Source organism: Pollachius pollachius, assembly GCF_949987615.1.
Source record: "Pollachius pollachius genome assembly, chromosome: 3".
In the NCBI taxonomy this organism is placed as follows: domain Eukaryota; kingdom Metazoa; phylum Chordata; class Actinopteri; order Gadiformes; family Gadidae; genus Pollachius; species Pollachius pollachius.
The window spans coordinates 19,239,319-19,264,095 of NC_136936.1; the positions used below are offsets into that span (position 1 = coordinate 19,239,319).

At 44.7% G+C, this 24,777-nt stretch overlaps 1 protein-coding gene across 1 annotated transcript in view; it reads left to right on the plus strand.

Moving 5' to 3' along the window:
• dync2h1 (dynein cytoplasmic 2 heavy chain 1) overlaps nucleotides 1-24,561 on the plus strand; it is a 127,697-nt gene extending 103,136 nt beyond the window's left edge. The window contains exons 88-96 of the mRNA XM_079732532.1: nucleotides 895-999; nucleotides 8,798-8,914; nucleotides 10,685-10,792; nucleotides 11,477-11,578; nucleotides 14,810-14,899; nucleotides 17,983-18,092; nucleotides 20,282-20,363; nucleotides 21,984-22,100; nucleotides 23,356-24,561. Of these exons, the coding sequence (XP_079588658.1) occupies nucleotides 895-999; nucleotides 8,798-8,914; nucleotides 10,685-10,792; nucleotides 11,477-11,578; nucleotides 14,810-14,899; nucleotides 17,983-18,092; nucleotides 20,282-20,363; nucleotides 21,984-22,100; nucleotides 23,356-23,517 (993 nt within the window). The 3' untranslated portion in view covers nucleotides 23,518-24,561. The remainder of the gene's footprint in view (nucleotides 1-894; nucleotides 1,000-8,797; nucleotides 8,915-10,684; nucleotides 10,793-11,476; nucleotides 11,579-14,809; nucleotides 14,900-17,982; nucleotides 18,093-20,281; nucleotides 20,364-21,983; nucleotides 22,101-23,355) is intronic.
• Nucleotides 24,562-24,777: the final 216 nt, after the last annotated feature.

The window sequence follows — 24,777 nt, forward strand, 5'->3', positions numbered from 1 at the left end:
AGGGTCTTTTCCGAGGCACTCAGACGTCAAGACCAAGGGGAACCGGTGGCGCGGTTTGTGTGGAGCTCTGTCTGGGGAGTGGTTGACCGCAGCCTCCAGAAGAGGGTGGCGCTTCGGGACACGCAGGGATTTATCCAATGTCTGGGCCCGAGGGTTAGGCTTCCCGGACACATATGCACAGTATAACCCTACAGCGTTCAAAGTCAAGCTGAAACAGAGGGTTCACTGGCTCTTTAATAACAGAGATAAGATAGTAACTCTATGTCATCCCATGCATGAGAAATTCACTTGTTACAGCAGCCTGTGGAATATAAAAAGATGCAATAATAAAATAAAGAAAGTTATAGTATGTCCAGCAGAAATACATCCACAACAAATCACACAGTGATTTTGAGTGCCATGCCATAGGGGCATAGATGTACATGCCTAAGGGTAACAGAAGAGCTGGTCCAACTTGACCGAGTGTTTTGAATGAGGACTGGATTATTGCTGACGTGTATATCTATCTGAGAACTCTGTAGCATCTCTTTACAGTCGACAGAAACCGACCATCTGTTGATGTTCTATTTTCTCTTTACTTCCTCCATGCGTTTCTACACGCTGTGTGCTTGTTGTACTGGCTCAGTGATTCAAGTGTTATTTTTCCACCCGGGGTGAATAAGAGGCAATAAGAGAGAACATAATCTAATATCCACACAAAACTGTACACATTCAAACAAAAACAAATATTTGTGTCTTGGCGGTAACATGTCTACATCATCCCACTTTGTGTGTGTGTGTGTGTGTGTGTGTGTGTGTGTGTGTGTGTGTGTGTGTGTGTGTGTGTGTGTGTGTGTGTGTGTGTGTGTGTGTGTGTGTGTGTGTGTGTGTGTGTGTGTGTGTGTGTTCTCCTAGGATTACCGCAGCGTAATAGAGAATCTGCCAGAGGACGACCGGCCAGCTTTCTTCGGCCTGCCAGCCAACATCGAGAGATCATCCCAGAGAATAACCAGCTCTCAGGTTAACTCCTGCACACACACACACACACATATGTGCTCACATATAGCTGCAAACAATGCCTTTACATGGGCACCCTCAAACATCTATCTTCAAACCCACACATAACTGTTTGTATGTGCATATGTCTGTGTTTTTGCTATGTTACGGTATGCTATGTTACGTTAACAAAAAGATAATGCAATTTAGCATGCGCTAAATTGCATTATCTTGTTGTTTCCTAGCTTCACGCACATGCACATTATCTTCTTATATGAACCTTGCACATTGCGTGTCTCGTTGCTATTTTCCCCAGCTACATGACATTATTATTGCTATGTATCCCCAATACATTACACAATCTTGTTGCTATAGAACATTTTTGTGCATGACATCTTCTTGCCATGTAACCCCAGCTTCATTACTTCATCTTGTTTCTATGTATCACCAGCTATATAAGCTAATTTTCTTGCTACGTAACAGCAGAGATGACAACAGGTTGTTCGCTATGGTCCTGCCGTGACCAATTGTGAGTTAATTATGTGGCGGAATGAGGTTTCTGACCTCCACTCCTCAACAAAGTCAATTACAACCATGAAAAGTTTCTTGAATTGTCCAAATTACCTCCATAATTGATGTGGCCCTGAGCACACAGTGGTAATATCCCAGTAATTTGTCTGCTGGAATGAAATTGAGACGTGTCCATCAGTATCAGTGGTCAAAACATAGGACACATAATGGGACAAACGATGATACAAGCTGTGCAAGCTAGGGTAATAGTAAATCAACCTGTTTTGTTTTCAATGGTTTGGCTTGACCTCTGGCTGAAAAAACTCTTTGAACATTCTCTGGTCAACCAGGGTGGAAGGTGTTGTTTGACAACTTGCTGATGTTAGGACATTCTTCACATCTGAGAGCCCCCCATTAAGACCAGCCGACCACAAAATGACACTAGGACACATACACATAGCAGCCATGCTCCTCCCACACACACAAACCAGGGATTATCCCAGCTGAGAACGGGCCTTTGGGGGGTGACTACGCACAACAGTAAGCATGATTGCATGCAGTAAAGGCAATGGTCCTGTGTTGCCTTGTTTGACAGAAATCTAGCATTTTCCTGTTGATTAAGACCAGTCGATTAAGAAAAGTACATAATGTGCTTGAGTAAATGAAGCCCAATTAACAAAGCTGGTGAAAAAATAATAATGTTTCTCAAAAATCTGGCTGCATTTTCTATAATCCGCATTTTATGAAGCAAAATCATCAACTTCTCCTTTAGCCTTTACGATGAATTGTAATTGTAAGGCATTTGTGCAGAAACGCCTTTGAGAAGAGGCACGCTGAGATCACCAGAAACTTTGTCCATTCTTTTTGTTTTTGAATAATCCATAATGTTTCTGAAGGGCCGGTACCAAATGCAAGCAATAACCCAAGAGCTCCCCTGGCAAGACACTCCCACGTTGGGCCCGTTGGACGACTCTTTATATTAAAATTGTACTGTGGAGCTGGGCTTGTAACTTATGGATACATTTTATTTGAAGTCGACAAATGTGGAAGTTTAGCCGACACTAAACTATATTAAAACTGTATGCATAATGGCCCTTTGAGTTTGCACTTCCCCATTGCATTATAATTAGTTCTTACATTTTCTTTGCCCACAACCCTATACATCCATGAACCGCTCAATATGGATGGTGAAGCTCAGTCTGAGCAGCGATGTATTTAATGTCCTCGGCCGAGAGAGTGTTAGGATTCTCAGACACCACTATAGTAAATCACTAGGGTGTGTGGCACATTTCATTTACAACATCGCTCATTATAATGCTCATGCACAAAAACAGTACTCAAATATTTTACCAAAGTTAAAGCGTGGGTCGTAACTGTAAACATGGTGATAACAAGCCTCCCCCCCACCCCCTCTCTACAACTCTCAACCCAAAATGCATAAAATAGTGTTTGAAAACCAGCTGAATTCAGAACCGTTCCAACTTGACCGAGTGTAAAGTTTTAAACAAACACAATTTACTTTGCCCACAACCCTATACATACATGAATCGCTCAATGCCGGCGTGAAGACAAAATGAAATTCTTTGAACTAGTACAATGTTCCTTGGGGCCCCGACTGCGCTGCGTTGTCGATCAACTGATGGTTGAGTCAGCGTCTGTGACTAATTGGAGATAATGCAGAATCAAGCTATAGTAAAACCCTGAACTTTCTGACATATATAGAAAACAAGGCATCTTTTATTTTGCAACCAATTAATTTAGACGCAGAGGATTGTAGAACATGGCTTTTTAATTATCGTTCAAGGACTGAGAGGACATTGTGGAAAACGGTCTTCCTAGTTTTTTCGTCAGTTATGAAGTGATGCCAATGTTTATATCTTCACAAGGTTATCTTTTACTGGCAAACCTTCTTATGTAAGTGAGCTTAAGGGCTTTACATCGTGACAGCCTTAGGAATTGTATGTTTTATCACATAAATGCAAATCACTGAAAACGGTGCAGATTTTTTCTTTGCAGTCTTTGTGTTTGTAAAATCTACAAATAAACCGATTCAGAAAATAATCTGCAGCGTAAAATTTGGTTTATAAAATCAGCATACAAGTCACATCTTTGTTTTAAAAAAATATGTTCTAATAAACTACAACAACTACAAAAACCTGCAACTACCAAGCAAACTTTTTTGTTCTTTAACCTGGTTTTAGAGGTTAAACGTTTTTTACTTGGTTTTTAACCTGGTTTTTAACCTGGTTTTCCGATACTTTTACCGTCAAAGGGCCAATTGCACATAATATTTGAAAACGTGCTTGTTTTTGCAACTCACAGCCTCAGATTACATTCTTAAATGATGGAAAGGATCCCTACAGAGATATATGTTTCTCTACTTCTCGCCTGATCACGGCCTGTTTATTATTTTGTTATTGATTTTTTCCAGGTCGAAAAAATCCCAAAATGTTCCTTTAGTTTCAATCCACCAGTCACAGAATATTCAATTGAATTTAATTATTTCTGACATTGCGAATTTCACTTTGTTGCATTGCATTGGCTCACTGTGTCTTGTCGGTATTGAAACATGTTTAGGGTTTAATAAGACAATAAGATTGGAAGCATGAGCACTTGTTTGCCTATTGAAAGAAAAACAAATAGAAGGCAGGACACAAGCATATTTGCATGTGATAGTGTTACATGTTTATTTATTTTTTAAATTAAACTATGACGTTCTCCATTCAGTCAGGTTTGTCGACGGTCCTTTGGTCAAAATAACCAAGCTATCCTGATCCACGAACAAACAACCGACAGTATTGTGGGCTTGGCTCGTCAGCGTCACATTAAATTCCACCCCTTAAAGCTTCATCCACTGTCGAAAATGAGTTTTCGTTGGTAGTATATCTTTGCAACAAAACAGAAAACAAGACTTCTCACGTTGCATTCCTGGTTTCAATAGTAGGACTGCTGGAGGATAGATGAGTGTTAGTACAGCATTGTTCCATCGAAGGCTTAGAGATAACCACACAAAGTATGTCCAGGTCCGTGCAGGGTGCAGCCATTTTGAGCCTCGTCATTGCTCTCCTCCCTCATCTGAAACGGGCAATTGGAGTCTTAATTATGGGTCCAATTACAGAGCTGATTGCTGCCCCAGATTGCCAGCAGAAATTGTCTGGAGATGCTGTATGACATACTGCTCATTTATATGACATCACATTAACGCTCTGGGTGTGTATGAGGTGTGTGTACACGTTTGCTTTTTCAAATGTGACCTGCCATGTATGAGTGTGTGTGTGTGACCGTCCTGAAAGGAAATTTGCAACTGGCAGATTTGTTGTTGAATGATCTGCACTTCTTTCCTGTTTGTGTCTGTTTGTGTGTGTGTGCATATGCGTGTGTTGGTGGTGGTACTGATGTAACTCTCTAGCAACGATCAGTGTGGTACACTCTGTATGTGTCAGGGTTTACAGATGCGTGCCCTGGTTTGTGTTATTGTGTGCATGTGAGAGCGTATGGAGAGCAAGGTGAAGGGAGGGGGGTGTATTGAGATAGGATTGGACTGGAAAAAGAGAATTTACAGAACAGATAAGACAATGGACATGGACACAATGGAGAAGTTGGAAGAAGTATCACTCTCCCACTTATGTGGATATGTTTTTGCCTATGGCTGTAAATGTGTAATGAGTGTGCGTAATATGTGTATGTGCATTCATAAGTGAGTGTCTGTATCTGTAGGAATGTGTGAGAGAGAGAGAGAGAGAGAGATAGTTTGAAGGAACAGTAACTTAAATATAATCTGTTAGTATGTGTCTTTGTTTGTGTGTGTTTGTTTATGTATGCATGTGCGTCTATATGTGTTTTCTACGTGTGTGTGCACTTGTGCGGCAGTGATATTCAGGGATATTCATCACTATCAGAGCCTCTCTGACAGCGAGAGGGGGAACAACAGAGAAGGGAGTGAGTCACAGTGCACGTTGGTTCTGTGGGCTAATCTGTGTTGTCTGTGAACAAAACATTTTATTGTGCTTAATGTGATGGCTATTCCCCAATGTAGACACTACGAAAGTGTGCGTGTGTGTTTGTGTGAGTCATCCATGCTGAGCTGTTTCTCTAGATCTGTTCCGGTATTTGTACGTCCATGTGGGTGTTCATTTATTTAAGTGGATTCATCGCATGCATTCATCGCAGTATAAAGCAGGCTGATCACTGGAACCACAAACCTTATTTAATTCACACCGCCCCAACAAGGCCATGACATTTGCATGTGTGGGTGGGTGAGCTTTGTGAGTCCGCGTTTGTGTGTGTGTGTGTGTGTGTTTGTGTGTGTGTGTGTGTGTGTGTGTGTGTGTGTGAAAAGCCACACATTTCTTCTATTTCTCACTGCCTAATGCCATTTGTCACTGTCACTCTCTCTCTCTCTCTCTCTCTCTCTCTCTCTTTGCCTCCTTGTTCCCTTAATTCCTGCCCTCTACTCTCCCTAAAGACCTCCTGTCACCACCTGAGGGCTCTAGCACTTAACAACACACCACACACTCACTCACTCACTCAACCACACACACACACACACACACACACAAACACACACACACACACACACACACACTGCCTGACATAGTTGGATGTTAGCTGTGTGCATGATTCTGCAGACCGCCATTTCCGAATAAACACAACATAAATTAATATTGCCTATTGATAAAACAGCCACACTGAACACCAAGACGAATAGCTGTCGGCCCTCAATAACACACTTTAACTGTATGGATCCATACTCAAAAAAACATGGTAATCTACGTGAAAATAATGTTTAGGCTACAGTTTGTTACTGTAATGAACATGGATTCACCACCCTATATATCCTAAGCCAGTTATAGTTTTATAGTGCACTGAAGTAAATGCAGAGCAGTGAACAATGGAAAGATGAGAAAGGGACTGTTGTGGTCTGACTTTGGTTATCGCTGACAAGGGGAAGAAGGTTCTTTATTCGTGGCTGATAAAGGCATGAGCAGGAGCTCATTTGAATGTGGGAAAACCTCAAAGCGTTTTGTTGGCACTAAAAATGCTGTATCAGATTTGAGGAAAGAAAGTTGGTGTTTTTAGCGAGTATAACGACTCATTTTACTGGGTAATCAAATACAACGGCGTAAAAACGCTATCAAAACTCTCAACGTTTTGAGAGCATAACGACAAATATGTCTACTTGAATGAATACATGTCTACAATAAGGCGTAGTTTGGTGACCCCTTTGGCCAGCCATAAACGTTCATGTGGGCGTGCCTGCCAGTCTGGTTGCTGGGCTTGGTTGGTCTACCCAAACCACATATGAAGTAAATTGTTAAACTATTTCCAACTATCGTAACTATCTGATGGAATGTCCTGATTAGCTGTTTGTTAACTGTGTCTTAATGGGGATTTATAACTCTTAATTTGATAAGGCTACATTCATGCAGTAATACCCAAGCTTTGTCATGGGAAATAAGACTTAATCTTAAAATAATCGAATTCACTATATTCTACCCCAATATACTTACAATCTTCATGCACCTCCAACTTATCTTTTCTTGCCGTTGATGAGGAGTTTTAAGCTCTCTCTCGCACGCACGCACGCACGCATGCACGCACGCACGCACGCACACACACAAAACACACACACACACAAAACCCACACACAGACAAAACACACATACACACACACACACACATAACACATACTGTCCTCCTGAGCAAAGGAGATAAAGCAGGTGTAAGTAAAGAGTTTCCTGGACCATATGATAATTTTCGTGGACCAAATGAAAACCATTTATCAGACATGCTCCCATCCACCTCCATCCTCCCACTGCACACACACAGACAGACCTACACACACACACACACACACACACACACAAGCCAGATAAAGGATATTTATGAGAGCCTAAGCTTGAAGTTATATTTGTGATTAGGTACATGAGATTCTGTGAGAGAAGACGTTTCTTGTTTATAATACACCTAATATCCCTCTTTGAAAAACACTGCATGTTATGTATTACGCCTTTACAGAGGGTCTTTGAAACAAGCCATGTACTGTGCCGGGTTAATAGACGACCATTAGGCTGTGTTACCTATATTTTGTATAGAAAACACAGTCGCCAAGACCGGATATTAGGAATATAACAGCAAGGGGGAAGCAGAGGACGACAGAGTTTAGGGTTATATTCATCCTAATCTTTGATCCAGCAGCCTCACTTTGTTACAGCAGCACTTCTAAAATTACGACGGCAAGGAGCCTGGGCAAGAAATACAAGCTGCAAGGTTACGCCCTGTATCCTGTTTTTTTCTGAGTTATTCTACAGAAGAAAACACCTTTGAATCAGTGGATGAAGCTCTCAGAAGGGTTCATTATGTGTATTTCCAGTCGCCAGTCCACACAGTGTTGATTTGAAGTCTTCACTTGTTCAAGACTGCTGGCGGAGTAAGTTATTATGCACTTACAGATCCCTGCCTCCAGCAACATGATTGGTTGAAACACGTACAAAGCGAAGAGACTGAAATGCCCTGTTCCCCCACATTTGAGCTCGTCAGCCATCAGACTTTAGATTTGAATCTTGAGTCTGATTTGTGAGGCTATATTCATCCAATCAGTCTTTTCTGCTGCATCACAGTATTGAGCCCCTCCCTATTTGTGCGACACCAATCAGAGAGCAGATCTATAACTAATCAGTCCACCAATCAGAACTGATCTGGAGGTAGTGGCATGTGTGCAGGGATCATTGCGTATGTAAGACAGGGAAAGATAGTTTTATTAGCTTCCTCCGCCATCTCATACAAAAGTGGTAGGGTGTGATAACAGCAGCCGAGAGATGACAACTCAAGGGACAGATAACAGAAATGAAAGAAGAGAAAGAGAAGGAGAGAGAGGATGTTTTAGAACTACTGAAGGTACATGTTACACATTAGAATAAGCCTGTTCTGCATACTGAATGTGTTGCTTCGAGTCGAGAACCCTTAAGGAAGTAAGGAATGTATCATGTATTTCATGTAAGGAAGAACGCTACAGATGACTCTGTATTGTGTCAGTTGAGATGCAATTAGGACGACAGAGTTTAATTCTCACTTCACTGTTGTCATTGAAATACTAGACCATACAATGTGAAGAGGGTTTTGCCTCCTTATTTTTTGTACATCAAGTTAGATCATGAGTGCATATTTGTTTCACTATAACAAGGACATGTACCAACCCCTCATCATCATCATTATCAATGATCAGTCAATATTTCAATAGAATTTCTAGATTTATTGGTGTGATCATCCCCCATCACCTCAGCTACTGATCAACACATTCTATACTCAACAGGTGATCTCCCAGCTGCGCATCTTGAGTCGATCAGTGGCGACGGGGTCAAAGTTCGACCGGGAGCTCTGGTCCAATGGGCTGTCACCTGTCCTCAACCTTTGGAAGAAACTCAACCAGGTGGGACACACATACTGTCTCTATTCTCCCGTCTGTTTTGTTTTCTCTTAACGAATCCTCCTATTCCCTGCTCCCTACTCCCTCTTTACTCTCCTCTTATTTTGTAACCACCGTAGAGAAGACTGAGATTCACGCCCCACTCCGGCTCAATATTATTTAGGCGAATGAACCTACATCTTCACTTAAACGATTCTTGTGAATGAATCATATGCAAAAATTGTTATTCTGCTCTTGTTCTCGATTAGGGTAGCTTAGCAGATAGCTAACATGAAGTTGGTCCCTTGAAATAAAAGCCCAGGAAACGTGGAACGGTTTAGGCCTTTGATAAGGTTCCTTGTTTACTTCCAAACTTGTAAAAGGACTAAGACGTTCTCTGGACAACCAAAAAGAGAAGGAACTGACATGCTGTGCTCTCTGGAATGTTGCATTAAACTAGGTAACATGGTAACTATGGTAACACAGGAGAGCCAAAACACAACTCACTCATGCAATTGCATTATGAACCACTAGCCGTCTAGAGCAAAAACAAATTGTGGGGGCAGAACAATTGTTATACACTCAACCTCTATGCACAAATTAAATTAAAGTCAAATTGTTACCATTTAGGCATGACACTTATTTTTATTCAGTACTTCACTACTTTCACTTCAGTACAGCATTTTAGTTCTCTGATTAATTCCAGTGGAATCTTGAACTTCATTTAACATGGTGATTTTCATTTAATGGTAGCAGGTTTTTAACGTTTTATTTTCATTAAAAAAATCACCCATGCAACAATAACACGGCAAAATTAAAAAGCTGGCAGGAGCTGATTGAAATAAGTGTGGCCAATCGAGCCTGCGCCGCGTGACGGCCAGCAGCCGGGCCAGGATGTGTGTGTGTGTGTGTGTGTGTGTGTGTGACTTTGAGTGTGTGCTTGAGTGTCTCGCCGTTCAGAATGCATGGTTGCTCGGATTCAAAATAGTCATCTGTCTGCACAGAAGGAGGCACGCGTTCAGACCCAATAGCTGTGTCACCTTCTTGCCCGCTTCTCTTTTGTTCTTCCGCATTATGTGCCGTACTTTCAATCTGCCATTCTCTCACCTTTCCTTCACCCGCTCCCTCTCTCTCTCTCTCTCCTGCTGTCTCTCGTGCCTGGGCAGAGGGCTTTCTTACTTGAGAAGTGAGAGGCTGTCTGTTATTTCTAGCCTCAATGTCTCTGTGACTTATTCCAAGTAAACAAGTGCTTTAAGGCAGAGGACGAGTGGGACTGTGTGTGGGTCCACTCTGCTCCGATGCCTCACTTGCATGGCAATTGCTGTATTTGTTTGCAAAATATGGATATTTTGCACTTGAGTGATGTTGTTTCCCCAAAAAATACAGTGATTGTCAACATGCAGAAGAGGTTTTGGATCAGAGAAAGCTTGACAGGCATTGTAATTCCGACCAGAACCGATCCTCAATATTCATGAAACACGTTGCGTTTCGTTTTTTATCCCTTGTGCTTCACTATATGCTGAAACTTTAGTCTATGAGCTAAGGCAAGCAGATGCATTCGCTTCTATGATAGTAGGGCAACAGTTGAACAGAGCAGTCTGGGTACAAATACATGATAAAATTATGTCATGAATAATTGTCAACACAGTTTTGATTGTATAGAGAGAAAGTTACAATTAAGTTAAGTTACAATTAACATTGAGATGTACTTAATCTCTCTCTCTCTCTCTCTCTCTCTCTCTCTCTCTCGCTCTCACTCTGGCATGTCTGCTATGGCCCCTCTGCTGTGTTCAGGGCTCCACTCTGATCCACCAGAAGGTGGTCCTGCCTGCGGAGGGCCAGGGTTCGCCGGTCCAATCCTTCATCGTCCTAGAGCAGTTCAACGCAGTCCGCCTAGTGCAGGTACCGACCAGCCACCCACAAAAACACCTTCCCACCATAGGAATGCCGGTGCATTGTCCACAAGAGTAGTTCAGAAAAGGCCCACGGTACAGTTAAGATCGCTGTAGTGTAAGAATTAGAGAGCTAATGGTGAAGTAGGGAATATAGCCATCTACACATTCAATGTTTATCATGCTATTTGATGGGATGGTATTTTTGTTTGCCGTGGAAGTACTACTTGAATATCTACAGTACTACATCTTCTGCAGTTAATAGTCTCCCATAGGGTGTTTTACACTATTGACTCAAACCAGTGTTATGTGCGTACCGTGCTGAACCATGTACTTCAGGCTACTCGTAGGCGAGATAATGCTGACTCAGGCAACATCAAACTATGCATAGCAAGGTGAGGACAACCACAGGAAAGACCATTCCTGTGACTATACCGCTCGAGTGCTGCGAGCAAAGCAACTGATTAAAGACCAGGCCAGAAGTCATTCTAGCGTTTGACTTGCATCTGCTCATTATTTTTTCAACTTGATGATTCATCATTTCAAATGATTCAAACTACTTAACGTTATCTGTGACATCATTATCGGATACACATACAACAAATACACATGTACTGAAATGTTGGTGTACATTTCAGTGCACCAACAGATCGTGTACTGAAATGCCCCAACCACTCCTGGGTTTCCATTTCAGAGCATCCACCACTCCCTGGCTGCGCTCAGCAAGGTGATCAGAGGAACTCAGCTGCTCACGGCAGAGGTCCAGAAGCTGGCCACCGCCCTGCTAAATCAAGAGGTGAGGGGCCCGGGGGGAAGGGGTCAAGAGGTAAGGGGCCCCGGGGGAAGGGGTCAAGAGGTAAGGGGCCCCGGGGGAAGGGGTCAAGAGGTGAGGGGCCCGGGGGGAAGGGGTCAAGAAGTGAGGGGCCCGGGGGGAAGGGGTCAAGAGGTGAGGAGCCCGGGGGGAAGGGGTCAAGAGGTGAGGAGCCCGGGGGGAAGGGGTCAAGAGGTGAGGGGCCCGGGGGGAAGGGGTCAAGAGGTGAGGGGCCCGGGGGGAAGGGGTCAAGAAGTGAGGAGCCCGGGGGGAAGGGGTCAAGAGGTGAGGGGCCCGGGGGGAAGGGGTCAAGAGGTGAGGAGCCCGGGGGGAAGGGGTCAAGAAGTGAGGAGCCCCGGGGGAAGGGGTGCGACCTGCAGAGCTCAGGGGCCCAGACGTGTGTTCTTGGAGGGATGAAGGACATACTCTGTCCAGAATAGAGTCGTTCAGGAGGCACCCATGAGAGACAGACAGACAGACAAAGGCCCACAAGTTTTAGACGCGACACATCACTCATGAACAGATTTAGATTGACCTTTACTGCAGTTTGACATGCGAAGGAGAAAGGGAAAAGGTTGGAATGAGAGAGGAAAGAGGGTCTGATCATCACACGGCCCACCAACAAGACACTAGGTGACCAGGAGTACGTAAGGAAGAACTCATCACCTTTTACTCTCATCTCCTCTCCATCCTAGTCTCACCCTTTTTACTTTATTTAGCAAGCTTTCTTCTAAAGCTGGTTTCACACCGCAGCGCGGCAACTCGCCGCCTCCATTCATTTCAATGAGGGAAGGGCGGCAGAGGGGAGGCGGTTACAAAAGCGGCTGTTGGACCAGGAAGCAGTTGCCGCCCACGTGAACGTGCACAGATTTTGCCCTACTGCTCAGCTTTCAGATATTTTCGGCGGCAGCCGCCCAGCGGCGGAAGCAGCAGCAGCCACTTTTGAAAATGCCTGGCCTTTCACACCGCCACGCTGAGCCCTCCGGCAGCGAGGCGGTTATCATGGCGGTTGTCGCGCGGCGGTGTGCACCTTAATGTGTGGTCCTTCAGGGCCCATGTCAACACACGGTTTCCTCCTGAGCGCCTGCACCATTCTTTAATGGTTTCCAAGAGCGCGAGAGAGCGTGTGTGACCGCACACCGACGCCTGGACAAAAATAATGGTGTCATTTCTGTTGAGTTTCTGCTTTTTAGTGCGGCCGCTCGGTGTGTTTCATGTTTAAAATCTCAGGACTTTCAGAAAAGCTCTGCCTTCATCACTGTTGCTTTCACCCAATCACGGAGTATGGAGACCCTAAACAAACATTTTCCTTCTGAAAAAGAATGGGTTGTTACATCTTACTACTATAATAGCAGGCCTGTCGCACCAGTTACTCATGTGCGCATGTGGCAAGCAGCCTGTAGAGCACACACACACACAGCATGCTCAAACGCATACATACACCGCAAGCACGCACATACGCACCGCATACACACATCGCACACACACGCACATGCGCACGAACATACATGGAAACACAAACACACAAACACATCCATTTGTTGCTCAAATGTAATATTACTCTCCTCCTTGAGCCTCCCGAAATGTTTTTACACTTTGTTTCGCAAACTTAATATTAATCTCCTCATTGAGCCTCCCCAAATGTCTTGCGATATTGATATCCTCCCCTCCCCCCTGCAGACTGTTTAAGTTGTTTTATTTTTCTTATGTTTTGTGTGTATGCCATGTTTGACTGTAGGCTACTGCTGCCTGTCTTGGCCAGGACACTGGAAGAAATGTTGATCTCAATGATGATCATTTTTCAACTAACCAATAGTAGTTGCCTTGCAGTTTAAAATGTCAATGCACTTTTCATCCCTGAATAACAGTAAAAGCTATTTAATAATTGATTTGCATGCATAGTATACTACACTTTCCATTGAACAATTACTCCTGTTACCACAAATTGACTCATTTTATAATGTAATCATATGCTCACACACTAGCTGCTTCCAGACACACGTGTAAGTCCTGATATTCTCCTGATGGGCTGTATGTGTGAACAACATATCCTGACATTTGTACCCTGAAAATCTCCTGAATAATACTACCCCCTGCGGTAGTATGTTCTCTGTAGCAAATGTAAATTACCGTATATGTAAATGAGGAGTAGAAAGTCTGTATTTCTCACACCACTTCAGTGGGCATGTTATTGACGCTTCTGTATGTCATTGAGTGGCCCCCGTAATGATAATCAGCCTGTTTCGCTGAATAGTTAAAAAATATTAAAATGTTGGCACTGCTTTTAAGAGTCATTTGTGGTCGACGAATGTTATACGTTGTAAAATGATATGCAACATGTTACTATATTATGCGCTCAGAAATTTGTTAACTTATCGACTGGGGTTTCCACATAATTGCTATGGGTTTAATTACAACTAGAGGTTGAGGGCGTGCAACGCGCGCGAAAACTCTAGTTTGCATAATAGACAATACAGTCGGTTGCTTTCCCAAATGAAACCTGTAATGTTTGTGTTGGCAGACGCTATTTATCAATCATCGATGAGTGATAGCATAAGTTATCGCTTTGCTGAGCAAGGAGCTAAAGAGCTAACATGGATAGTTGTCATAGAAACAGTTAAGCCCTTAGTGCCTTTGCTTATCATTTACATTTTTTAGTGATCCCTTATGAAGTGTTGCTCTCTGAAAAGTTCATCCTGAGTTCTTACTTACTTGGTATCATCAGCATATTAAGATCTCTTCCCATAGGCCGTAAATGAGATACCCTCACTGTTCTGTTTCCCGGTTCAGGCTTCATAACTGAGCTTGGCGCAAGTACAATACACACTGCCATGTATATCTTGTGTAGGTATTAGACACACACACAGCAGTGGAGTGAAAAGCGAGCAATCCTTTATGCTTGGTTAAGGCACCTAAGCCTGAACAACAGCAACCTACACCCCATGCTGTGCGTGTTGATGGGGGGGGCTACACATGATGGATTGTGTATGTGTTTGTGTGTGTGTGTGTCTTTGATCTCCTTTCTACAGCTCAGGGAATTGGACCGCTAACCTGTGCTGGAGGAGTTAACGACTCCCTTTCATCCACTCTTCTTTTCCTTCACCATTTTTCTCGCTGCTCATTATCGATGATAATATTCAGTTATCCGAGGCCGAAATAACAATCTCTCTCTCTCCCCTGCTCTCCCTCTCTCCCTCCTCCCCACCCCTACACCAGTGTCCCCTGACGTGGCTCAGTAAGTGGGAGGGGCCCGAGGAGCCCATGCAGTACCTCAGAGCCGTGGTGACCAGGGCCCTCGCCATTCAGGTAAACTTGTACTTCCTGTAAACGCACACACATGAACTCACCATGAGCACTCAAGGGGGTCACCTAGCACTCATTACTCATGCACTTATGTTGATGGGGGGGGGGGGGGGGGGTTAGCTTGTTTCTTAATTACCACTGAAGGGATTCAAGCCTCCCAAAAGGTGGCTGGTGGTATCATTGGGCAGACCCTGCGGGACACTAAGACACACGTCGTCGTAATAAGTGGGCGGATGGTGGTGTCAGAATCACTAACCACCCTCTACAGTGAACAACCAGGGCACCACAATGACCCATCTCCCTCTAGAGGCAGCACTAGAGTTTTGGGTCTCCGTGGGACTGGAGGTGTGAGAGAGGACGTGTGAACGGTTCTGAAGGAGGTTGAGGTTCCGCTGCCTCCATTCAATCTCTTTTAATGCCATGCTTGGTAACGTGCCTAAGCAACCTAAAGAGACACTGGTGGTTTAGGCATGGCCAACAACGTCCCATCTTTTGCGTTGTTGGCGATGATTGCAGATCTTTTGTTTTCGAGGGGCGGCAAGTAATCTTTTTAACGTACATTTTGTTCATGCTTCCCAGGCCTTCCCATGAATAGATCAACTCTGAAGTGTAAACTCTTGAGTATCAACCAAGCCGGAATCGGTAATGCAGAGCCATGACAGGAAACAAAATGGAATATTTTCTAGTGTGTTTTCACATTTTTTCAAGAGGATAGGAAGAGTTGACATCTGAGAGCCTTGGGGCCCGGGTCCGTTGCCATCCTACGAGGGCTGTCTCACTAAACGCCTACGTCAATATGTTCAGACAGACTACTCTACGCACACTCCACTCTGGAGACTATTGCCATTCAAATGGGATGCTTCCCCACATATCGTGTAGGCGGTACCACTTACATTTGCTGTCTTTCTACCATGGCTGCCTGTCCGTTCTTTCTGTCTTTCCGCCTGCCTCTCGCTCTCACTCGCTCTCTCTCTCGCGCGCTCACTCTCTTTTGCGTTCTCTCTCTCTCTCTCTCTCCCTCTCTCTCTCTCTCTCTCCTTCTCTCTCTGGCCATCTGTCCCTGTTATTGCTTTGGTGTGTCTTCTTCCTTCCTTCCCTCCTTGTGTATTCATCCTAATGTGGGGCCATTCATTTTTGTATCATTAATACTTTGTGAATGTGTGTGTGGGTGCCGGTGTATGCATGCATTAACGTGCTGTTAGCCAATCAGACTGATGCAGGCTGAGCAGACCAGAGCTGATGCTTAGTGAGGACTGCAAACGGCCTGCTTGGGATCCCAGCCGAATAAAATGACCTGTCCGACAAACACACACACACACACACACACACACACACACACACACACACACACACACACACACACACACACACACACACACACACACACACACACACACACACAGACACACACACACACACACACATACACACATACACATACACACATATACACATACACAATACATTAATAATGAGCAAATTGTCTTTCTTTTCTGTGTGTGTGTTTGTGTGCGAGATAAGTGTGGGAGCAAAGAAACACATAAACGGCATGTTGCGGGGGCGTGTGTTTCCTATGTGTGTGCATATTTAGTCTTGAGCATAATGCCTCGTCCCAGTCTATCTGTCAGGGCAGTGGAGATAGACGCTGGGCTGAGAATGAACCATTTATAATAGAGATTACATCAGAAGTTTGCTTGCTGTCACGCCTTTATTTGTCAGCAGTGTTCTGCTACTGACCTTCAAAGCCGCCTGCTTCTGTGTAGAATCTACTGAGCGGCAAAAAACGCTTACTTAGTTTAAATTGGATGATGAGGACTGGACCACAATCCTTTCTCTCTCTCTCCTCTCTCCTCCATCTCTATCTCTCTCTCTGTCTCTCCTCTATCTCTCTCTCTGTCCCTCCTCTATCTCTCTCTCTATCCCTCCTCTATCTCTCTGTCTCTCCTATCTATCTATCTCTCTCTCTGTCCCTCCTCTATCTCTCTCTGTCTCACCTATCTATCTATCTATCTATCTATCTCTCTCTCTCTCTCTCTCTCTCTCTCTCTCTCTCTCTCTCTCTTTCTATCTATCTATCTATCTTCTCTTTCTTTGTCTCTGTGAAACGGCTTCAAATCGGTCTCATAGAACCATGTTTTAAACTCTAGGATCATTTTATCCTTGTCCTGGTGTTAATGCTGCGTTAGTGTGAGCTGGCGGTAATATGGTTGTCTCCAGGGCTGAAGGCAAAGCAATATCCTCACCTGATTGGAGTCGGGCTGTAGGGTCGTTTTCACGGGTGCATAATCATTAGCTGACCCTCCGACCACCGTAGCACACACACACACATCCCAACTGTGGGGACCTGCTGTATCTGTTTTTGTTTCTGTACCACACAGGAGAGTAGAAATAATAATAAAAAAAATAAGGTAAAGGTCATAATAAGGTTATATGTTATAAAAATGTTTTGTATTTGTGTTTGGTTCCCGCTCTTGTGTGCTTGTTTGTGTTTGTGTCTGTGCTTGTTTGTGTATATGCATTAAGGTGTGTGTGTGTGTGTCTCTATAGCAGTATAATTGGGTCCCGGTGTTATCTTTGGATGTGTGTGATGGGTGGTGGTGATAAAAGGACCAGAGAACATCAAACACTCAAATGGCAACACACACTTTTTTATTGACCCCCAAACTCTCTAAGCGTCTCTCTCCCCCCCCGCGCCCCCCGCTCTCTCCCACTGTCTTAAATGCACACACTTCGGCAATATCAAATCCAGGCACATTGTCCTTTTGAGGTTAACTTTTCTGGTTTGTGTTTGATAAAAAAAATGGAAGCGGTAAGTAACATTTATTGATTTTCTCCAACTTTGGTCCGCAACACGACAGTTTTTTTATATGGTTATATGTTTTTTTTTTTATATGTGTCAATATATTCCCATTCTCTTCAACTTCCATTTATACATTTTCAGCTCAGCTCATGTGGGAAAACTAAATATCATAGTGGTTGTTTTAGAACTGAAGTCATTTTTTCTCTCTGTATTTATTTGTGTGTGTGTGTGTGTGCGTGTGTCTGTCTGTGTGTGTGTGTGTGTGTGTGTGTCTGTGTTCCCTCAGAGCTGGGTGGAGCGTGCAGGCAGACAGGCCCTGCTGGCTGACACCCTGGACCTCTCCGACCTCTTCCACCCAGACACCTTCCTCAACGCCCTGAGACAGGAGACAGCCAGGTGACCCCTGCATGCCGGCTCATGTTTGCCCTGTGTGTGTGTGTGTGTGACTGCGTGTGTGTGTGTGTGTGTGTGATTGTGTGTTTCTGCGTGTGTGTGTGTGTCACATCGTTGTATCTGAAAGGCGGCCCAAAAGCATTGCTGTTTTGCCAACTGCATACGGCAAGAGTCTTATCTATTGGTTAGCTTCGCTGGTCTGGATACGTCACCCCTTGTATTCTTCCAATTGGTCGTAGTGTTATCCAATTGCCTGCAGTGATATTTTCAAATGCATGCTTGGTGCCGCCCCTCAAGTAGGGCCATTTTGATAACTCGTTACCAGACCCTAAAGCTTTCTAGATGTGGGTCTGGATTTCCCGAATAGTATAATGGCACGTTGTGTGGCGCATTTCATATACAACATGGATCATTATAACGCTCACACTCAACTGCGGTTCCGGCACAGCTAGCATGTCCCTGGTCCTTCATAGAACTCTCTGCACAAAACTCATCGTTTTGAAATCTCTGCGTTTTGAAAACCTGCTGAGACAGGGTTTGTAGACATTCGGTTTGAAGAAAGGTAGAGCTTCTGAATAAAAATCGATTTTACAAGTTTGAATATGATAATAGACTATGATCGTATGAAAATAAGAAAAATATGTAAGGGATAATGTAAAGAATGCCGGTCATTATTGGGGAAAAAAAGCCAAGACAGGGCAAACAGGACTCAGACACGCAGTGGAGGTGTCTTGCTTCGCCCTGAAGGGGCTTATTTTCGATAATGACCGGCAACGTTCTATACATTATCCCGCTTATTACACATCTACTTGCCAAAACGAAACACATGGTGTTTTTACAATTTATTTGTTACCAGCATTCGTAGTGTTGATCAGCAGAGAAATAGTCCGCCAAAGACGTTGACGTTGCTTAGCAACCAAAGACGCTGGGGTTGACAAGTTACAGGACTACTTGCGGAGTGATACCAAAGACGTCATTAGAGGCAAAAAGTCCTTTGTTTTCCTTGACAGTGGTCAAATATACTTAGGAACAGTGAATTATAAAATATAATACACCGCCGGAAATTGTGAAGAGCCCATGCAAGTGAACGGAGCTTTCCACGGCATTGAGGAGACCCGTTTAATAAACATTTTTAACGTATGCCTGTGCAAAATTAAAAATGTTTCACTTCAGACCACTTTGACTCATTTTGATTTAAAAGCTCTCCCACATTTGTTTTGGGGTTAGGTGTTCAGCCCTTTGTGTGTGTGTGTGTGTGCTTGTGTGAGTCTGTCTATGTTTGTCTATTTGCATACTTTGTACTTTGGCCAGTCCAAAAGCACAATCCAAAATATACTATGAGAATGCTAAAATGTCCCAATCAATCATTCCAAAGCAGCAAAGATCTATATCAGGCTCTTTGTATGCATCTGCGCGCTCGAGCGCTCCGGTGTATGTGCTTGCCTCATTCCTGGGTGTCTGGATGTTATGTGTGCACTCTGATAACTAAACGGTCATCCCATCTATCAGAGCTTTCGTTGAGGGAGTATATGCTATCCCTGTAGCAGCCCCAGACCCCTCCCCCCAGCCCCTCTATATAAAGCTCCCTGTAGCTGCACAGGCCTGGTTGGTGCAGTAGGCGCAAGTCAGTCTAATCATCTGAAGGTCGTGAGATTGAGCCTCACACAGGGCATAGTGATTTGATCGTGTATACGGATAAAAAAGCCAATAAATCGGGGCTGTGTGCTAATGGTCATAGGAAACAAATCTTTCCTTTTATTTACAACGGTAGTAGAAAATAAAGCTGTGTTTTAGTGAAAAGCGCTGCTGTAAGGATTGAATGTTTGATTCATAACTGGAGACTCCACAGGCTGATTCAACAGCACACCAGAAATGGGTATTGGTGCAGAAATACAAAATATAAAAAATGCGGAAACAATGTTCAGGATATGGAATAAATGAAAGTCAAAATAATGGAAATATACGATGTAGTTCCAGGTGCCTGGTGCCACAACCAGTTATCCAGAGGTACTCTGTCGTTCTTCATGCTTGAGGAACACCAGTGTACATAAAATGCGTGCACGCGCATCTGCGTCTGTGTTTTACATGTTTCTATGTGTGACAGTGTGAGTGTGACGGTGTGGGAGCGATAGTGTGGGTGTTGGTAGGCTTGTGAACGGCAATTTTCATACCTGGTGACTCATTTCCCTCAGGTCCATGAACTGTTCTATGGATAGTCTGATGTTTGTGACATCGTGGATGCGTCCCATCCAGGAGGCCATGCTGCAAGTCAAGGTATTCTTCCTCTTCCTCTAGTGTTTGTGGATCAATGACAAAGGGCTGTGTGCATCTCTTGTTGACACAGAGAGCGGATTAGGGGAAAGGGGGGGGAAGGAGTCGGCAATGGCTTTGAACCTCAGTCACACAAATCCATCGTCTTTAATTACTTCTGATATTGGTCAGGGGGTTAATGTCTAGCTACTGTTGGACTAACATGGTGGTCCCTTACGAGAGAGATAGAAAAGGATTATAGCCAAGGATACAGAGAGAGAAGGATATAGACAAGGATACAGAGAGAGAAGGATATAGACAAGGATACGGAGAGAGAGAGAAGGATATAGACAAGGATACAGAGAGAGAGAGGGAGAGAGAGAAGGATATAGACAAGGATACGGAGAGAGAGAGAGGGAGAGACAAGGATATAGACAAGGATACAGAGAAGGAGAGAGAGAAGGACATAGACAAGGATACAGATGGAGAGAGTGAGAGACAAAGAAGGATAAAGTCCAAAATAGAGGGAGAGTAGAGCCAGAAGGATATAGACAAGGATACAGAGAAAGAGAGGGATAAAGAAAGAGTGCGAGAGAGGTAAGGGGATGTCTGTTGGTGATTAAGGGGGAGGCAGCAGATGTAGCAGAGAGGAAAGTCTTAGACATCTGGGGAGGGAGGGAGTTATTGATGACTCCCTCCACCTCCCGCAACACACACACACACACACACACTGTCCAGCCTCCCTCTCTGGGTTTGTCTCGGTGTCACTCGGCCCCTCCCTGCTCCTTCCTCTCCTCCTCCTCCTCGGTCACAGGGGGATGATGAAGGAGGGCCGGTCGCCTCTGTAGCACCGGACACCGCCGCCGGACCCTGGAGCGTCTAGCCACTCATGGAAAACCCCTGACTCATCGCGCTGATGTCACACACACACACACACACACACACACACACACACACACACCGACACGCACGCACACACACACAGACACACACACACACACACACACACGCACACACACACACACACACACACACACACACACACACACACATACACATTGTCATGGGTCCTCTGGGTTTCCCCTCTCCTTGTTGGACGTGTTCTTGTGTGCAAGTGGTGTTGAGGGTCCCACCCGGACTGCAGGGTAGGTCACCCGGCTATTAATTCAGCCCAGACGTCCAGACTACCAGGGCCATGTAGTTCCTGCTGATACACATCTGCCCCCCGCTCGCTCCCCCCACTCTCTTCCACTCTCGCTCTGTGTGGCTCTGTCTCTCTCTCGTTCTCTGTCCATTGTTAATCTCACACACACAATAACACACACACACACACACAAACCGAACGTGCTCACACACACACACACCGAACGCACACAAACACTTACACACACGCGCACCGAACGCACACAGACACACACACACACATACATACACACACACACAGGGTGGCCTCTTCTCAGCCGCATTCCTTCATTCTATTTTTTTTTCTTCTCTTGACTTGCTTTTCTTTTTTCTTTCTTTCTTTTCTTCTTCCATCTTCTCACCATTTTGCCTGTTGTGCACCCTCTGTGCTCTCTCTCTCTCTCTCTCTCTCTCTCTCTCTCTCTCTCTCTCTCTCTCTCTCTCTCTCTCTCTCTCTCGCAGGTGGGTGGGCTCCAGTTGGAGGGCTGTTCCTTCGACGGCACGCGTCTGTCTGAGAACCAGCACGATTCCCCCAGCGTGTCGGCCGTCCCGCCCTGCTACATGGCCTGGGTCACACACGTACGTAGCCCCTGCTTGTCCGGCTCTGTTGTTCATCACAGACCCCGCATGGTAACACACACAGAGCGGCAACCATTCAACAAGAAGAATTAGGGGGTTAATGCATCCAAATGAAACTACGACCTTATAAGGCCCTACCGCCTTCGACCACTTTAGTCCTACCTGAACACAGAGATGAGGATGAGGTGCATCTATTAGCTGTATACATGTAATGTAAAACACTGCAGTCTGGACTTCAAATATACTAAATCCGTAAGAAGACTAAATAACCCTTCCTAATGCGTTGGCTCAGTGTTGTCCTCAACAACACCCGCTCCCAGATCTTAGATCGTTAGAGTGATTGTATTTGTTTGCAGGATGTGCAAACAGGCGTTACTCCCTCCAAATTGAATGAATGATCCCCTAGCTCAGCAAAGTGGTGGATTCTGGAGAAAAGTAGCATGTCCACCGTGGAACAGCAAGTCCTTGGACAAATACTTTCCTCACTGCAGCGCCCATAAGCTATTAAAAGACCATCATGTTGCTGTCAGTCGCCTCATCAACTTGTAGTAGCAAAGCATTTATTCATTTTCTATTTAGAACTTACATTCGCCGGGATGCACGTTGGTGAGGCCGGGCGCCGGTCTGCGGCCCAACCTTACCCTGTTACATTCCTGTGGATGCACGGTGCGCTGAATAAACCGCCGTATGGACCAAACGCGAAAGGACCGGGCATCGGGCCTTTATTGGTTTGCCTCCGGGCAGTTCAGACAAAGCGACGGTAACGTTAGCTTGATGGTGACACCGCCGGTGCACACAACAAGGGACGTTGTTTCAATTGGATCTTTAGTTCATTAGTTTGTTTACAGCACGTTTCTATTTGTTCATTCTGCCCGTGCTTTGTTTTTTAAACAGCCTGCAATTGAGCTGTTCCCCTCACTATGATGCATTCAATTCCCCCTTCCATGTCCCTGTGCCCCCCAACCCCTGCAGGCATCCCTACGGGGGGGGGGCAATGTTTAAAATCGTTGCCGCTGAGTTTGACAATGGAGCCATTCCTGGGCTATCAACAGGAAGAGCCACAATATCAACATGACAGTTTAACACATTGTGATTCTAGAAGCAATTTATGCTAATGTCTGTGTATATTCATTCAGCTGTGTTGTCGTGTTGTCGTGTGACTGTGTATGTGCGTGTGTCTGTCTGTGTGTTCTTGTGTGTGTGTGTGTGTGTGTGTGTGTGTGTGTGTGTGTGTGTGTGTGTGCGTCCACCACAGAGCTCTAGCTCCAGCTCTGCGGGGCTGCAGGAGTGCATCTGGCTGCCGGTGTACAGCAGCTCAGAGAGGGTGAAGGTGGTGGCCCAGGTGGCTCTGCCCAGCGGAGCCAACCCCAGCCAGTGGATCCAGACCGGAGCAGCCCTCTTCCTCAAACAGCTGTGATCCCGCCTTCCCGTTGGTCGGCTTATGGCAGTCACATGGTACTGGGGGACGAATGGGAGCCAAGATTAGTTTTTTTTGGATTTGCAAGCTTGTCCCTTATGCTTTGAAGGCGGGTAATATAACCGCTATCGGCTCTGGGGAAAGAAAGTCTGGACTGAGTCTGCTGCTGAAGGTGGAAGGAAACACTACTTAATTTGTCTTGGTCATTATTTAGGATTGGACGTGTTTTTGTTTGCTTGTAGCCCGTATTTAATGTTGTGTTTTGAACTGAGTTGCCTGCTAAAATGGGACCGAACACTACTTCATTAGTCTTTATCGTTATTTTTCATATCATGTTTTCTTGTTTGCTCTTAGCGCAACGCTCTTTTGAGAACATAGGAACACAGACCAAAGCTCCAGCAAATTTTTGTACTGTATGTATTGTTGGATAAATTACCATGGAGGAGGGTAGAAATGATAGCCGCTGTGTGCCTTCTCTTTCCTTCCATTTTCTAATCTTGCAGAGCAAAGCTATCATTCCCTTGTACCACATACACACACGCACACACACGGGTTAGTGGATAACCCCTCTGTGATTGGTTGTGAGTTGAGGCAGAGTGGAGTGGCTGAATCTGTGATGGATGGCTACAGGGCTACATGAGGAGGGGTGGTGTGTGTGTGTGTGTGTGTGTGTGCGTGTGTGTGTGTGTGTGTGTGTGTGTGTGTCTTTTACAGAGGTCAGCACGTGTGATGTGTTTGTTAATGTGTTGCGGACTAAAAGACAAACAAAGAGGGTGAAATTTGATTGTCTCATTATGTCGTTGGATATGCATGCAGTTGTGTTAACCAGTGTGTGTGTGCGTGTGTGTGCCTGGCTCTGAAATGAAGAGGAGCGTGTATTGTGTGTGTACTGCACTGTGACAAAAACGGGAGAGAAATGGAACAGTGGGTTTAAAAAGAGACGATTGGATTTCAGCAAAAACACAACCCTTTGGGTCAGGGTGTGAAAGACAGCCTGAGCAGCAGGGGAAATACACACTACACACACACACAAATATATATATATCAGTGGAGGCTTCTCCAGTGAGGAGAGGGAGGAAGATCTTCCTTAACATTGTTAAGAATAAAACATTTAGATTGCCCAGACTACTGTAATGAATTAATGCCTTTAAATATGACTACTTTAATGCCTTTGTATATGTAATGTTTGTTTCCCTGGGTAAAGGGATATTAGCACACCCTATCGCCTATTGACAATTACTTCAGGGAGGGCATTTTTCC